Source organism: Mirounga angustirostris, unplaced genomic scaffold (assembly GCF_029215605.1).
Source record: "Mirounga angustirostris isolate CCGP_5_RB_7025 unplaced genomic scaffold, mMirAng1.0.hap1 SCAF_15, whole genome shotgun sequence".
Classification (NCBI taxonomy): Eukaryota; Metazoa; Chordata; class Mammalia; order Carnivora; family Phocidae; genus Mirounga; species Mirounga angustirostris.
Genome location: NW_026991723.1, coordinates 74458421 through 74474244, shown reverse-complemented (window position 1 = coordinate 74474244; position 15824 = coordinate 74458421). Strand labels below are relative to the sequence as shown.

At 52.4% G+C, this 15824-nt stretch overlaps 1 protein-coding gene across 1 annotated transcript; it reads left to right on the top strand.

Moving 5' to 3' along the window:
* Positions 1-13827, top strand: AMBP (alpha-1-microglobulin/bikunin precursor). The gene is made up of 10 exons (XM_045882005.2): positions 1-551; positions 1736-1878; positions 3366-3442; positions 4469-4585; positions 5060-5161; positions 5877-5923; positions 11367-11448; positions 12444-12611; positions 12914-13087; positions 13693-13827. The coding sequence occupies exons 1-10, from the start codon at positions 435-437 to the stop codon at positions 13722-13724; spliced, it is 1059 nt and encodes a 352-aa protein (XP_045737961.1). The 5' UTR covers positions 1-434; the 3' UTR covers positions 13725-13827.
* The last annotated feature ends 1997 nt before the right edge of the window (positions 13828-15824 follow it).

Genomic DNA, 15824 nt, shown 5'->3' with positions numbered 1-15824 from the left:
CGTCCTTTCTTCTCCCTGGGCCTCCTGTTTTCTCGTGTGAGGAAGGGGCCTGATGAGCTCACTCTGCTGGCTCCCGCTGGAGTGGGAGGTCCAGGCGGATGACCCAGCGGGAAAGGTGACAGGCTGCTCATCTCCTCTCTGCGGGAAGCCTGGGCTGCACCCGGGCCAGGTTATGTTTGGCCAGTGCCTCCCCTGAAACAGCCGCCCTGGCCCCTTGGGACCACTGACCCCAGGCAGGACACTGCAAGGGATCGATCAGACCTGGCCTTGGGGCCCTGATTGGTTCAGGCTGAGCAGGGCAAATACCAAGGTCACCTACAAGCTGCTGGCCCCCTCCCCAGCCTCAGTCCAAAGCTGCCGTGGGCAGAGAGGCAGTGGCTCTTGTCCCCAGACCGAGCCTGTGAGCGACATCCGAGGCAGAAGAGCCCAGAACCATGTGGAGTCTCAGGGCTGTGTTTCTGTTGTTGACTGCCTGCCTGGCCATGAGTGCCAGTCCCGTGCTGACGCCGCCCGATGCCATCCAAGTGCAAGAGAACTTCGACATCTCTCGGGTAAGGCTGGCCTCTCTGGCAGCGACGGCTGGCTGGCTGGCTGAGCAGCCGGGCCTTGCGGGGGAGGGGGGTTGCAAATCTCCCAATCTGGAACTCAGGGCTGGGTTCCTCAGGGCCCTTCCTGCTCAGACCGTCTGGGGTTCGCTACGACGCTACGCACCTGCCATTCTGCAGGCCTGTTGTCTGACGATCTCACGATCTCACGTGTGAACCTGCCCTCCTGGGCCGCAGGGGGCTCTGGGCCTTCCGTTACACATTACAGCCCCACCCTGGGGAAGGCTCCTGCAGCCCCCTCACAGTGCTTAGCTTCTTGGGACTTCCTGCCCCCCTCCCCAGCCCTTCAGCTTTCGGCCACTCCCCTCTCCCCACAACCTGTTACCATCCCGGGTGCGCTGCCCTCGCAGGCCTGGCCGTGGACGGAGATCCCGGGTGACACAGGGCAGACGTGGGATAATGGGGAGAAGAGAAGCAGGACAGAGCTCGAGCTGGTGGGGTTCAGAGGGCTGGGCAGGTGCTGTGTGCGGGAGCCCCAGGACCACCTTCCAGCTCCCGCTGTGGGCCCAGTCACTGGGTGACCTTGAGGGGCTCTCAGCCCCTTCTAGCTGTGGATTTTGTTTATGCTCGGAGACAAGCAGGGGTTGTGGTTGGAGGGGCACTCGGTGGGGCAGTGGGGGGGTGCTGCGGTGGTCTGGCTCATTCCTCAGGATGTGAGGGCTTTTTCAACTCTATGCTTTGTGGCCAGGAGAAGGAGGTAGCAGGCTTGTCCTGAGTTAGTTCAAGGAGGGGAGATCCTTTCTGGCCTGGAGCTATGGGCTGCCTGCCAGGTACTGAGCTCCCTGCCCTTGGAAGAGCGAAAGACAGCTGGGGGAGCAGTGGTTGAAGAGGACCTTCAACCTTGGGGCTCTGGGCCTCATCCAAGTGAGCAGCACAGATCCTATACCTAAGCAGAGTAAGGCCTTCCACTGAGTGGGGTGGGACCCCATCTGCACCCCCCTTCCTAGGCTTGCCATGAGGACGGAAGTTCCACCATTAGGCTCCGTCCTTCCTTGAAGCTGCGTGGTCTCCGATTAGCTGTCGGACATTACAGCTTCTCATTGACAGGAGGGAGGGGAGCAGGTGTCTGGCAAGTCGTCTTTGCGGTCTGAGGCAAACCCAGATCCTCAGCGCTTGTGGCTGCTTCCTAGATCTACGGGAAGTGGTTTCACGTGGCCATGGGCTCCACCTGCCCATGGCTGAAGAAGTTCATGGACAGGATGTCCATGAGCACGCTGGTGCTGGGCGAGGGGGCGACGGATGGAGAGATCAGCATGACCAGCACACGTTGGCGGTGAGTGAGGGGATGGGGTGGGAGGGGCGAGAGAGGCCAGGGCCCACCTGCCACCCCCGCCCAGCTTCAGTCACCACCCTGTCCTGGAGAGTTGAGCTCTCTTCTCCCAGCCGGAACCTTGCCTCTGAGCTCCAGTTCCCTCTGCCGCCCACCCCCAGGGCACACCTTCTGAACTGTCCCATCAGCACCTGGGGGCCAGCGCCCCAACACATGCCTATTTCAAAACCTGCTCTTGATCCTTGGGAATCCCTTAGCTCAGTCAGGGCCCTTCCGACCCCCAGGACTCAACCTGGAAACCTGGGTGGGAGGCAGGTGCTGAGACCCCTCTCTCTGCTGCCACAGGCCGCACAGTCCACCATCAGGCCCTGTCCTTTCTCTTCCTAAATCCCTCCACACTGTCCGCTTCTCCCTTTTGTACCGTCCCCGCCCTGGCCCAGGCCCCCTGCCTTTCTTTCCTGGCTGTCTACACTTCTCCCCATCTCTAATCTCAAACCTTTTACCCAGCAAACAAAAGGCCTCTTGAAAACTCAAGTCTGCTTAAACCTTTCCATGATCCCTATGGCCCTTGGGAATAAAATTCAGCTCCTTTGATGTGGCCTGGGCCTCTCCCAGCACTCACCAGGTACTCTGTGACCAACCCAAGTAGACCTTCTTTCAGTTCTTGGAATCTTCCACCATTTCGCATCTGATGTTCCTTCTACTGGGAAAACCTCTCCCCATCTCCCTGGGCTAATTCCTGTGGACCCTTTAGGACTCAGGTTCTGTGTCATATCCTTTAGGAAGCCCTCCCTGACCTCCTCCAAGGTTCAGGTTACATGCCTGCCTTTGTGCTCTTAGAGCACCTCAAGCTTCTCTCTGCATGGCACCGCTCTGACTGCGTCAGTCTCTGGCCTGCCCCTGGGCCCCACTCCATTCTAGGGTCCGTGAGCAGACAGAGTCCATCTTGCCCTCCTCCGTATCCTCCGCATGTAGCACAGTGCCCAGCACACAGATGTTGCTTGATAAATAAGATAATGAGCAGTCATTGCAACAACAGCTGGTGTGTTCATAGTGCTTACTGTAAGCTGTTTAATAGTATCTCATTGGACCCTCATGACCGCCATGTAAGGCTTCATGATCCCCATTTCACAGATGAGGGAACTGGGGCCAGAGAGACGCAGGGTAATAAACACATCAAAGCATTCACTCATCACCCTCCCCGCCCCACGCGTCAGTCTGATGTGCACCTTTGGGGAAGGAAGCTGATGTTTAGTGCTGGCTTGGCCAAGAGGATGGCATGGACTAGTCCCTTTTGTCTCTGTCCCTCTGTTCCTTCATACGTGAACGGGTCCCCTAGGACTGGTGTGAGGCTTAAACAAGGCATTTGGGAGTGTTACTTTCCAAATTACAAAAAGAAAAAAAAAGTGGAAAGGACCCTGTGGGAGAGTGGGTGTCGGGACCTCGGTCTCTACCAGCGGTTACCTTTCTTCTGGTTTGTACATCTCCAGGAGAGGCACCTGTGAGGAGATCTCCGGGGCTTATGAGAAAACCAGCACCAACGGAAAGTTCCTCTATCATAAACCCAGTAAGTTGAGTTGGAGGTGTCTTCCGCAGTTCTGCCCTTTGCTGAAAAATCTTGATGTGTCCGAAGCTCTCTTTCTTTCTGTCTTGGCACTTTCTGCCCCCAAAGCCATTTTTCTGAGATGCTTCCTGTATACTCCTCCTCATCCTTTGCCTTGTCGTCCTACTTCCCCCTCTCTCTCCTTCTCTCTCGTGCACTTATGGGCATCCAGAATGAAAGGGATGTTGCTGAATTCTGAGGATAACATCAGGATTTCATCAGCCCTCCTGGTAGGCATCCGCAATCAGCTGATAAGAATTTGCTAAGCATCGGGCGCCTGGATGGCTCAGTTGGTTAAGCGACTGCCTTCGGCTCAAGTCATGATCCTGGAGTCCCGGGATCGAGTCCCACATCGGGCTTCCTGCTCGACAGGGAGTCTGCTTCTCCCTCTGACCCTCCCCCCTCTCATGAGCTCTCTCTCTCTCAAATAAATAAATAAAATCTTTAAAAAAAAAAGAATTTGCTAAGCATCTACCATGCACAGTGTGCATGGTACTAAGTGACAGAGGGACTTGGACGTGAATTTATCCACTCATCCAGCAGATGTTTATCGAATATGCTCTATGTGTCGAATAATTTTATTAGTGGTTGAATATATGAATGTTTGGGTAGATGGATGGTTGGAAAGAAAAGATGAGTGAGAGAAGAAGCAAATGATTGGTAAACGAATGTAGATATGGATGGCAGGTGAGTGAGTTAATCGGTCATCTGATAGATCAATTGATAGATTAATGGATGGAGGGAGGAAGGAAGGAGGGAGAGAAGGTAAGGGAGGAGGAAAGGAAGGAAGTGGATGGATTTATGGTTTGATGTATGGAGAAGATGGATGGATGGAATGATGGTGGATGAATTAATGATAAATATATGGAGAAGACGGATAGACAGAAGGATGGATGAATAGATGATGTGTGGGGGGAATAGGTGAAGGACCTCAGGCTAGAAGAGCCTTCTGACCACTGATCCCTTTGGCTTCCTGCATCTCCCATACAGAATGGAACATCACCATGGAGTCCTATGTGGTCCACACCAACTATGATGAGTACGCCATCTTTCTGACCAAGAAATTCAGCCGCCACCATGGGCCCACCATTACTGCCAAGCTCTATGGTAAAGGCCTGGAGCTAGATAAGCCCACAGGAGTTGGAGGTGGGAGGAGGTCCGTGATTTAGGGACAGTGGAATGGGGAGGAGTCAGGAGTTTTGCTTTATCCTTCTGAGAAAACTCCAGTTATGGGAAAGGTGGAAACATTTACTCTCCCTGGAGGAGGTAGAGCTCAGTCTTCCATCTGAGGTAGAATCCTCTTTTTTTGGTCTTTAAAATTCTAGGCCCAGAGAATTCCAGAGCTTCCAGGCCCTTAACCAGTGGAAAGAGCCATGTGTGGGGATTTGGGGGACCTGGGTGGGAGCCTGGGAGGGACATCTCTTTCTCTATGTGAGCCAATCTTTCCATAAGTGTTTTGAAGAGATCACATTGGGCTGATAGTTCTCAACTTCTAAATGAAAATCCCTGGGCAGAATAATCCCAGGCCTTGCCAGCCCAGGCACCCGTGGTTCTAGGCATCTTCTCTGCTTCCCATTGCAGGGCGACAGCCGCAGCTTCGAGAAAGCCTGCTGGAGGAGTTCAGGGAGGTTGCCTTGGGTGTGGGCATCCCTGAGGACTCCATCTTCACTATGGCCGACAAAGGTGAATGCAGCCCCACCCCACCTCACCTTTCTGTGCCCTCCTCATTCTTCACAGCCCTCAGAGAACATCTGCCCAGCCCCTGGATATTTCCAGCAACCGTCTGAGCTAAGTAGGGTTATAGTCCCCTCACCCCTCTTTATAGAGAAGGCAGCTGGGGCCCCTGTATTTGCTCCAGGTCACACAGCATACACCTGGCACCAATTCAGCGCTCACCCTAGCGCCACCTGTTTAAGTGAGGCTATATCCAGAATCCGTAGGTATCTCTTAGGAGGCCATTCAGTGTTGGTGTTGAGAGGATGGGCTCCAGAGTTAGAGGACGGAAGTTCAAGTGGAGCTGTGTGACTTCTGGCTAGTGCACCTTCCAGAGCCTTACTTTCCTCATCTGTAAAATGGGGGATAATAATGCCTCCCTTGTAAGTTGTGTGAGGGGTCAGTGAAGTAAAGCCTTTAAATAGCACTGTGCCTGGTGTCAGTAAGTGCTCGGCAGATGTTAGCCGCTGCTGTTCTTGTGATGGAGCCGAGGGCAGGGACGCTGCGGCCACCAGCCTGTCGCTTTTCCAGTGAATGACCTTCAGCAAGCCATGTGAGCGGAGCCGTCCCTGAAGGGGGCTGGGGCCCAGGACTGTTCCCTGCGCAGTGCCCCCTGGCACGCATAACTAGCATTGTGAAAGAAACTAAGCGCTTGTACTCACCTCTCTCTCCTGTCCTAACCTAGGTGAGTGTGTCCCTGGGGAGCAGGAACCAGAGCCCTCTCCACACATGGTAAGCACCTCTTCTTCCCACTTTATCCCCACTCGCCTGCTTGATTTTTGCTGCCCTTGCTTAGGTCCTGCTGTGGTGGGTGGGTGGGGTCACTGAGAGGTTGAGAGAAGGCAGTGACGGGCATGGGGCCTTGAAGTCAGACCCCCAGGGTTCAATCCCAGATCTACCATCTGGGCCACTTGCTGTCCCATCCAGACTTTACTTTCCTCCTCTCTGAAATGGGGTAGTTACCCTTACCTTCCATGTGCTAGAATTCAGTGACATGTTGGAAAAGTTCTTAGCACTGTACCGCCTACAACCAGTAGAACACTCAACGATGAAATGACGATAGTACTCAGTAAATAACAGATGAAGTCACTTGATCTCTAAAAAAGCAGTAAACCTGAGAGCAAGCTGCTTCTCAACCAACTCGCCTCTCCCTGTCCTGCCGTTTGATTTTTTTAGGCTTCCTTAGTCTTCTGGTTTATTTTCCTGCCTTTACCATATTGATTAAGCCGTCTTCATTTTTTTCTGTGATTATTTGGAAATTATATATCCCAATTTATCCTACTGTTGTGTGTATATATATATATGTATGTATGTAGATGTGTATATTTGTATGTGTATTATATATATATATACACACACATTTTCAAGGCTATGTTTCTAAGCAAATACATATTCTAAATATATTAGAAACATAGGTTTGAAAATTAAAAAAAAAAATACCAAAGTAAAAAAAAGAGAACACTGTCTTTATTCCTACATAGAATCAATACTGTTAACATATTATTTGTCTGGGCCTGTATTTTTAAAGAAAAATTACCATTGATTTTATAAAACTAACATGTGCTCATTATAAAGAACTAAAATTTAAAAATAAAAAATATTTAAAAATAACAAAAGTATATAAAATAAGAGTTTAAAAAAATGCCACCACCCAAAAGCTACCAGCATTCGCATTATCCCAGGGATGGTGACACGCCCACATGTGGAGAGGGAACGTTAGATGGAGAGTTGTCCAGATTTGGGCATAGTGTTATGAAATGGTATTGTATCAGAGATGCTATTTCCAGGTCTTAGAAGCATTAAGTGTAGGGCGCCTGGGTGGCTCAGTTGGTTAAGCCACTGCCTTCGGCTCAGGTCATGATCCTGGAGTCCTGGGATCGAGTTCCGCATGGGGCTCCCTGCAGGGAGTCTGCTTCTCCCTCTCACCCTCCCCCCTCTCATGTGCTCTCTCTCTCTCATTCTCTCTCTCAAATAAATAAAATCTTTAAAAAAAAAAAAAAGCATTAAGTGTAGTTTCATTTGAATAAAAAAAAAATGAGTGGGCTTCTGGAAGTTCAAATAAGCATCTGCCGCCATGTCCCAGTCATGGAGTTAGAGTTCTGTAGTTTAATGGATTCCACACTCACTCCTAGTGAATGTAAGCACACAGCTTCTCCATTCCCGACTCACTGATTTCTCTTGTGGCATTTCTTCACCAAGTGGTGTTTTCAGGGAGGGTTCTGTGTGTTTTAATTCCTGAATTCTTCCCTGTTGGAGAAAGCCTGCCCCTTTCCTTCACGCTTGACTGGCATTTTGCTTGGGCGTCAGATTCTTGGGTCATGTTGCCTTTCCCTCAGAACGTTGTCTGCACTCCTCTGTTGTTCTTAAGCACTAACTATGGCTCTGGGAAAGCCCGAGGCCAGTCTGGTATTTTTCTCCTTGTAAGCAATTTGTTTCTTGTGCCCAGATGCCTGGACAAACTATCCTTGAAGGGGTGTACATCTTTTTGTTTTCTTTCTTTTTTTAAGTAGGCTCTAAGCCCAACGTGGGGCTTGAACTCACGACCCTGAGATCAAGAGTAGCATGCTCTGCCGACTGAGCCAGCCAGGTGCTCTGCACTCAGCATCCTAACTAGGCTATGTCTTGGTGTTGAGAATTCTATATCAAAGTTTTCTGGGATACAGTGTGCTCTTCCCATCCATAGATTACCTTCTTTCTGTTTCAGGGGACTCTCTTGCACTATGTGGAATTCATCTTCTGTTCCCTTTTTGGGTTTTGCTACCTCAGGAACACTTGCTCTCTCATCCTGGAGCATCTTTGTCTTCCTCACGTACTAGGCGTTCTCACATTGCTTTCGCCTGTATTCACTGGGATTGTCACTTATCTTTCTTGTAGGACTGTCATTCCATTTAGCAGCATCTATTCTGTTCCTTGCTATTTCTGACTTACTAGCTCCGAATGTATGTTGTCTTGGTTCTCAATTTGTTTATCTAGGCCTGAGTTCTCTCTTTTCATCTTATTCTGTTGTTTACCATTTTGTCTTTGAGTCTTGTTTTAATAAATACCTGTTTTTGTTAAGTAATTCTATACCTTGAGGCCCCTGAGGAATTTCCTTCTGCTTGTTGAGTTATATTTTCTCCTAAGTTGATGTCATAGGTGGGGTTTCCTAGATCCACATCTGTGGAAGGGAAGGGATGGAGGGAGGATTGAGCAGAAGAAGCAGAGCTTCACAATGCCCCAGCCAACCCTGTGGGCACTCTAGAACTGGGAGGGCCTTTGGAGTTGTCCCGTGAGGGCGCTGAGGAGTTGCGGCCTTAACACCCTTATGTTGATCAGTCTGGAGAGGAAGCATGACCTCGAGTGAGAAGGGTCCCATTCGCTGAGGCAGTCTCCAACGGGGGCTGATGGCTCAGGCTCAGAATGTAAGTCCATTCCTGAGGGGACATCTAGGCAGTTCATGACAGGGGCCACCACAGTCAGGCTCAGTCTCTGGTTCAGGCTATTTACTCGAGTACTTCATTTCAGACATGGGTCTGGATAGTCTCTGTACCATTTCTTTTTCTCTTGCTCCTGCTTAGTCAGTTTTAGCCCGTCTGTTCTGATATGGTGGTGGTGGTGGTGGTGGTGTGTGTGTGTGGGGTGGGGGGGGTTCATTTACTCCTTGACCCTTTCCCTGCTAAAATTGAGCCAAGTGCCCTCCTACCCAAATGTAGTCTAAGGTCTGGGTATTTTGTGTTCCATCTACTTTTCTAAAGTCCAAGGAAAGGGTGGGAAGGGGCAGGGGTGGAAGAGCTTTCCTCAGGTGCGCCATCTTGGTTGGAATACGCTTGCTTGCTTTCTCTTTTGAAGAACTTCTAAATGTCCTATGTGGGGTTCATTCCACCTGGTTGGGGCAGTGATGTCCATCTGTTAACCCCCCCGGTGCATTAGACCATGTAGCCCCAGAACCTTCACCTAAAAAGATCTAGTCTGTTTTCCTCTTCCCGAAGTCATCTTCACTACTCCTCTGTCAGAAGAGGAAAAAAATAGGGTCCCTTAATTTCCTTCTCTCAGGATTTGGGAGTCTAAGGGACAATTATCAGAAATTTGATGACTTGGGAGTTAGAGGGCAGAGTTAGGAGCTGACCATCCTGTTCAGCTCCCAAATACCTGATTTCTTTCCTTCATCAACAGTTTTACTTTTTGCTTTAAACTATGCCCCTTGCCATGATTGAGTGATGCTAATGAACATTTGGAGATTGGTATTCTGAATTCATTTTTCCCTGTTAGGTATTGGAGAAGGCAATTTGAAATGAAATTTCAATCTGACATCTTAATCCAGATCCCGACGGATCTGTATTTCTTTATCAGGATCAAGAATGAAACCATAACTAGTGACTCCCCTTGCAAAAAAGAGAAATGGAGCACACTTCCATTTCTTCCCTTCAGACCTCCCACATCTCTGCCTTTGTGGGTGTAATCTGAGATCGACATTTGTATTTTCCACCTTTTGTTTTGAGAATGACTTTTAACACTTACAGTAAGTTGTACGAGCATTGTAACAACTCCCTATTTGATTGGCTGCATAGTTTTTGTCATCTTTTCTTTGCTATCACATCACCCATTTTCTTGCACTTAGATTCCCGTCTCAATCAGTGGGAATATATTTATTTTTAAGATTTTAAGTAATCTCTACACCCCACGAGGGGCTGAGACTCACAACCCCAAGATCAAGAGTTGCATGTTCTACCAACTGAGCCCCTAGCCAGGTGCCCTGGAATATTTCTAAAAGTAGTTTTCTTCTGGATAAACACATGGGTGGAGAACTACTGGATCCTCGCATGTGTGAAAATGCCTGTGTTTTTGTATCACATGGTCAACAGCTTGGATGAGTATAGAATCCCAGGGTTACCACCTTTCCCCTCTTGTAACCCTCAGATGCTACTCTGCAGCCTGTCATTTAATGCTGCGATTTACTCCAAGGGCGGCTGGGCTCTGTATCCTTGTCTCTAGGGAATGTCTAGGTGGGGCTCTTCACTAATTTTGCCTCATTCCTTTTGATCCCTCTTTATAATTGGACAATTCAAGTCTTCAATGCAGAAAAGCTGTCTTCTATTATTTCTATATCGATCACCTCTCCTTCTAGAATTCCTACTATGTGAATTTATTTCTTATAGTCACTAACCTACAGTTTATTATCTCTACTGTGTGGTTAAATTCAACAAAATCCTTTCCACGCCCAGTAACTCTTCTTTCATTCTGTTCATTTCCGTAAGTGTCGGCCCCTGTGATATCGATGCGGTGTCATCTTGAATTTCACTGATGGTTTTTCTCCTGGTTCTTACTGTCATCCTGGGTGTAGTGGAGATACTTCTCCGGCGGAACCGGACTCTTCTGAGCAGCTGCATTATTTAAATTGTTCCATGATTTTTCTCTTTTCCTTTGCCCAAGGAAGGCCTGTGTGCAGCCAGCTTGACAGCGGGAGTCCCCGATCATAGCTTTTACTTGCACCTTAAAAGGAGAAGGGCAACGTCGAAGGTTCCTACAGATGTACTTTTTCAGATTCCGGGTCTCTCCCCCGGGCAGGAAGGCTGCCTGTTGGCCGGCGGTCTCCCTGCTCATCCCGCCTCGCATGGCCCCGGGAGCCTGCAGTCAGTGGGCTGTATGCCCCTAGAGACTTCTGCCAGCTTTGGTGTCCTGCCCTGCTCTTCAGCCCCGACCGCCACAGCCAGAAGTGTCAGGGGCAGTCTTGAGGCCCTTTCTCCATCCTCTCTGGGTGGCTTTTCCTCTTTGCAAGCAGCTCACGATGATGGTCTGGTCAGCCCTTCCTGCACATCAGTCACACCTGTACCTCGCCCCGTAGAAAGGCCTTCCAAGTTTCCAGCACGGCCGTACTGCCGTTCTCTGGTTGCCAATTCAGGTAGACTCTCCTCTCCATATTTTTATCACTACGGACATTTCAACTATTTTTGGACACAGGGGTATTGTTATACTTCACGGTTCTGAGTTTCCTTTCAGCCTAGAAACCTCTCCCATGATGCCCATTCTGGGATTCAGGTTGATGCTTTGGGGCAAACAGTCCATTAACCAGGGTAGTTCCTGTGCATCTGTCTGCACCCGGATTCCTCAAGCAAATGGTTTGTTTATATGCTCCGGGGGTACAGTTGAGCAGTGGTGGCGAGGTCCCCACAACAGCTTCTCTTTCTCTCCCCCGCAGAGGGCCCGGCGGGCCGTGCTGGCCCGGGAGGAGGAAGGATCAGGGACCGGGCAACCAGTAACTGATTTCAACAAGAAGGAAGGTAACGGCCACTCACCTTTCCACCCTCTTCTAGCACACTCCAGAGAGGAAGGGCTGCCCTCACCACCACAAAGTCTCTTTCTTATTTGTCTGCTAAGCAAGGACTGGGAACTAGAAAAGACAAATCAGGGCCTCTGTGTGGTGCTGGAGGTTGTCAGGGTGGCCCCTGGGCTCAGGAACCCATCGCTCCAGGAGAAGCGAGTTCTGGCCCTGTCTGTACCACTGTGTGGCCTCCCAGCCTTGGTTTCTCCCTCTCTGTAGTGGGGACAACTGCCTGCTGCGCTCACCATCAGGGCTTTTGTGGGAGCAGGCTGGAGGACGTGAGGATGCTCTGGGTAGTTGACAGTGTTCACAACTGACTCGCTCCGGAGCTTGCTCAGCAAACACTGAGCCTGCTCCACCCTGTGGAGGGTGCTGGGGTCACGGAGACAAACCCCTTCGTTTTGAAGCTTGTGGTCTAGTAGGGGAGACAGGGAAGAAACTGATGGACCCAAAAGGCGGGGGTTAGCTGCAGGGCTGGGGGAGCTCAAGATGGAGGGGGAAGGAGATCAAGGAGTTCTTCTAGATGAAGGGGAGTCATGCTTTGTCCAGGTGTCCAAGTAGGGCTCTCTGGAGGACGGCATTTCAGGGGCAGGAACGGGGAGCAAAGGCACGGGAGTAGGGCTTCGGTGACGCGGTCAGGCTGGCCGGCACGTGTGCGGGGGACGGCATCGTCGGCTGCTATTACCAGCGCCTCTGGACGCACTAGACCAGCAAGGGGTGCGTCTGTGGGTTGCTGGGGTACAGAGCGGAACAGGCACTGATTTCGGAGTCCAGCAGAGAGATCATGGTTTTGGCTCTCTGGGCTGTGTGATCCCCGGGCAAGTCACGTTACCTCATCTAAGAAAGGAGGTGACCATCGTTGCTCGTAGCGCGGAGGGGAAAACTAAACGAGATGGCGCACGGTAGGCATCCAGCCTGCCAACAGGAGGCTCTGCCCCCCCCCGCCCCCCCCAGATTCCTGCCAGCTGGGCCACGCAGAAGGCCCTTGCCTGGGGATGGTCACGAGGTTTTTCTACAACGGCTCCTCCATGGCCTGCGAGACCTTCCGGTATGGCGGCTGCCTGGGCAACGGGAACAACTTCGCCTCGGAGAAGGAGTGTCTGCAGACCTGCCGGACCGTGGGTGAGTGCGGGCCCCTCGCCTCTGCGCATGCTGCACCCCTGCCGGGGGGACAGGGAGCTGAGCGAGGACGTGCCAGGGGCGGAATTCCAGGGCAGGTTTCCTCAAGGCACACGAACCGCACACTTGCGACGAGGGTGACCCAGGCCAGTGGTTGGTCTCCACGGGCCCCAGGTTCCCAGCGCCGGAGGAGCTAGGTGTCCTAGATGAGCAGGGTGCCCTGGTTCGGGCCCTTTGCTGGGTGTCTCGAGGGTCATCCCAGGTGTAAGGGCCACTCATGTTCCGCACCTGCCCCCACTCTGCAGCGGCCTGCGGTCTCTCCATCGTCCCCGGCCCCTGCCGAGGCTACCACAAGCTCTGGGCATTTGACGCTGCCCAGGGGAGGTGCGTCCCCTTCGTGTACGGGGGCTGCCAAGGCAATGGCAACAAGTTCTACTCGGAGAAGGAGTGCAAGGAGTACTGCGGGGTCCCTGGCAACGGTAGGCGGCCCCGGGGGGTGCCCTGGGACTCGGGCCGGAGAGCCCCGGGAGGAGGTGGGGGTCTGGAGAGGGCAGTTCTAGACCCTACCGGGTGACCAGCCCACCCACTCCCCGGGCCTGTTACCCGTCTGTAAAATGGGGCTAAACTCCGGACCTTGCCCCAGCCGGGATGCTGTCGCATGGGGGCTGGCCCCGTTGGGCGAGTGCCAGCTTGAGCCTCAGTTTTTACTTCTGTAAAATGGGACAGAGTACCCACTCAGCACACTTCCCGGCGCCCCGCGCGCTTCGGACCCGGCCGACGGCGGCAGCCGTGACTAACGCTGAGGGTGAGGTGGTGAGGCTAACAGTAAGGACATTCCAGGGACCGGCGGCCATCTGATCCCTGGGCCTGATCTCCCCCCTCTGGGAAAAGGGCACTTGGGAGTCAATCAGAAGAGGCTAAAACCCAGATCGTTCTGTGGAGTGTGTCTTGGAGATACCAAGCCATTCCGCAAGCGCAGGGCCCAAGTCAGCCCAAGCTGCCTTCCCTCGTTCACGAGGCACCCCCACCCCCGGGCCCCTGGGCGCGCCCCACACCTACTCCCTGAGCGTCCCTGTGTCCGCAGGGGACGAGGAGCTGCTGCACGTGCTCAGCTGACGGGGCCACAGGCCAGAAGACCACAGGTGGCAGGGAGGCTGCGAGCCGTTGCCTGTCCCGGGGGCCCAGGTTCAAAATAAACACCCGTTGTAGACTCCTGAAATTCCATGTCGTGACTGTTCATTGTCGTATGTGTAATGAGGTAGTGGGGGGGTGGGGGAGACAAAGCTGGGGATGGGGGGGGTAGTAACCCCAGCTCCCCCCAGATATGAAAAATGTGCTGAAAATGTTAATAGAACGGTCCTCGGTACCTGAAATTGGCTATGCAAATTATGAGACATAAATCACAGTTCTATTTACTCCACAATAGTACAAAATGGGACTGTCTTATTAAAGCCAGAAAACGTGAAAAACCTTTGGGTACTTTTCTCTGGGAGAGGTTTGACCCGGGTCATCAGCTACCCAGGGCAGGAAGAGAGGACTGTGCCCTCGTGTGCCCAGGCCCCGGGCCGGTCAGGGCCAGTGACCCACAGTGCCTGAAGCAATTCACGTCCTTTGCCGCACCAATGCCCACTCCAGCATTTTACTGTGGTCACAGCCATGTCCCAGCACCAGCTGCCAGGGGATGCAAAGCCTCAGGGTGTTTCCCTATGAGGCCCTCGAGATCCCATCTCCTGGGATCCTCACTCTGGCCCTTTGCCCCCGAAGGAGAATGTTCACTGACCTTCACACGGTGTCTGGGACCAGCGAGGCACTGGAGCAGGGCTGGAAGCCCTCAGCCTGGCCTGGCTTGTCCTGCCTTGAGGAAGAGAATAGGCAGACTGTCCTCGGTGGCTCGGTCACCAACTTAGCCTCAGAACAGGACTCCAGGAGCTTCCGAGACACACAGCATTTACAAACAGCTAATTTATAAACCCCTCTTGCTGGGTCCACCCACCCAGAAGCCTGAGAGGTGCCGCTGCGGGATTAAGCCCCCCAGCTTTGGGTCTTCTGGGGCGGCAAGCTGGGCCAGCGGGGTGGCCAGTGTGCTAAGGGCTGGCGCCTGATTCAGTCAAGGGTCCCTCTCAGGCCATTAGCCCATTTGCTTAAGAGACGCATCAGGAAGGAAGAAGAGAGGGGGATGAATCCAGAGGCAAGGACTTGGGCTCTAGGAAGCTCTGCAGCCCCCTTGGCCAGAACACATAAAGAGCCCCCGCTTCTCCCCGAAGTCCCAAGCTTGGAGCTTCCAGGCTCTAACAGAGAGGACCGTTCTGGGGGACAGTGTGTGGTCGGGCGGGAGTGGGTGTGTCAGGGGCAGGGACACAGGCAACTGTTCGGGGAGAAGAGACGCTCTCCAGCCTGAACAAAGGTCACTGTGTCTCACACTCGTACCTTGCTTCCCGCGCACGCGTGCCTCTCATACCAGGGCTGGCCACTTACCGTGCTCTGTCGAAGAATATTCTTAAGTGACCCGAAGGACAAATGCCTCAGGTGGGAAGCAGCTGCAGCTGGGAGATGGGATGTTGGCTCATAAGGTCTTTTTTGTATGTAGTTCCAAACTCACCATTTAAACACGGGCCGGCCATAAAACCCTAAGTTTCTTGAGTCTCTTGAAATAACACGCCGGCCGCCGTGGGACTGCACCCTGCAGGGCACGGGGCAGGAGCTGAGGCGAGACAGTCCCTCCAGCCAGGGCCTCCCCTGCGGCTCCCCAGCTGGCCTGTCGCCTCGTCAGGTCCTAGAGACAGACATGTGGGGTTGAAATACATCCGTGACCCAGAGTCCGGAGCCCAGGACGCTCATCCCAGATGGCACCACCATCACCCTTATCAAGAGGCTGCCCTGAGGACTCAAGGTGGTTCCTAAGTATTCGCACCTTAAATTTTCTCTTAGAGATACTGGTCACGTTTGTTATAAAATCGATGTGGCTGCTTAGGAACGACACCTACTTTTAAAAAACTTTAAAAACCCAAGAGACTGGCCCTTCAGCTCTATGAAGGCTCTGGGCCATGCCCTTGGCCTTCTTCCAGGACAGCAGCGTTCCAGGCTTGGGGAAGGACTCTTCAGCTACGGTGGCCTCCTGACTCGTTTTACGGCATGGAAACTCCTCAATGAAACGTCAGTCAACCGCTCTTGGCAATGTCCCGGGGCACTCGTCAGAGCAAACACCCACAGGACGGT

What these genes read in the sequence shown, in the direction of transcription:
- AMBP (XM_045882005.2), top strand. Translation starts at nt 435, where the DNA reads ATGTGGAGTCTCAGGGCTGTGTTTCTGTTGTTGACTGCCTGCCTGGCC. An exon ending in AGAACTTCGACATCTCTCGG is followed by an intron (nt 552 to 1,735) that starts GTAAGGCTGGCC and finishes GCTGCTTCCTAG; the next exon opens with ATCTACGGGAAGTGGTTTCA. An exon ending in CTTCACTATGGCCGACAAAG is followed by an intron (nt 5,162 to 5,876) that starts GTGAATGCAGCC and finishes GTCCTAACCTAG; the next exon opens with GTGAGTGTGTCCCTGGGGAG.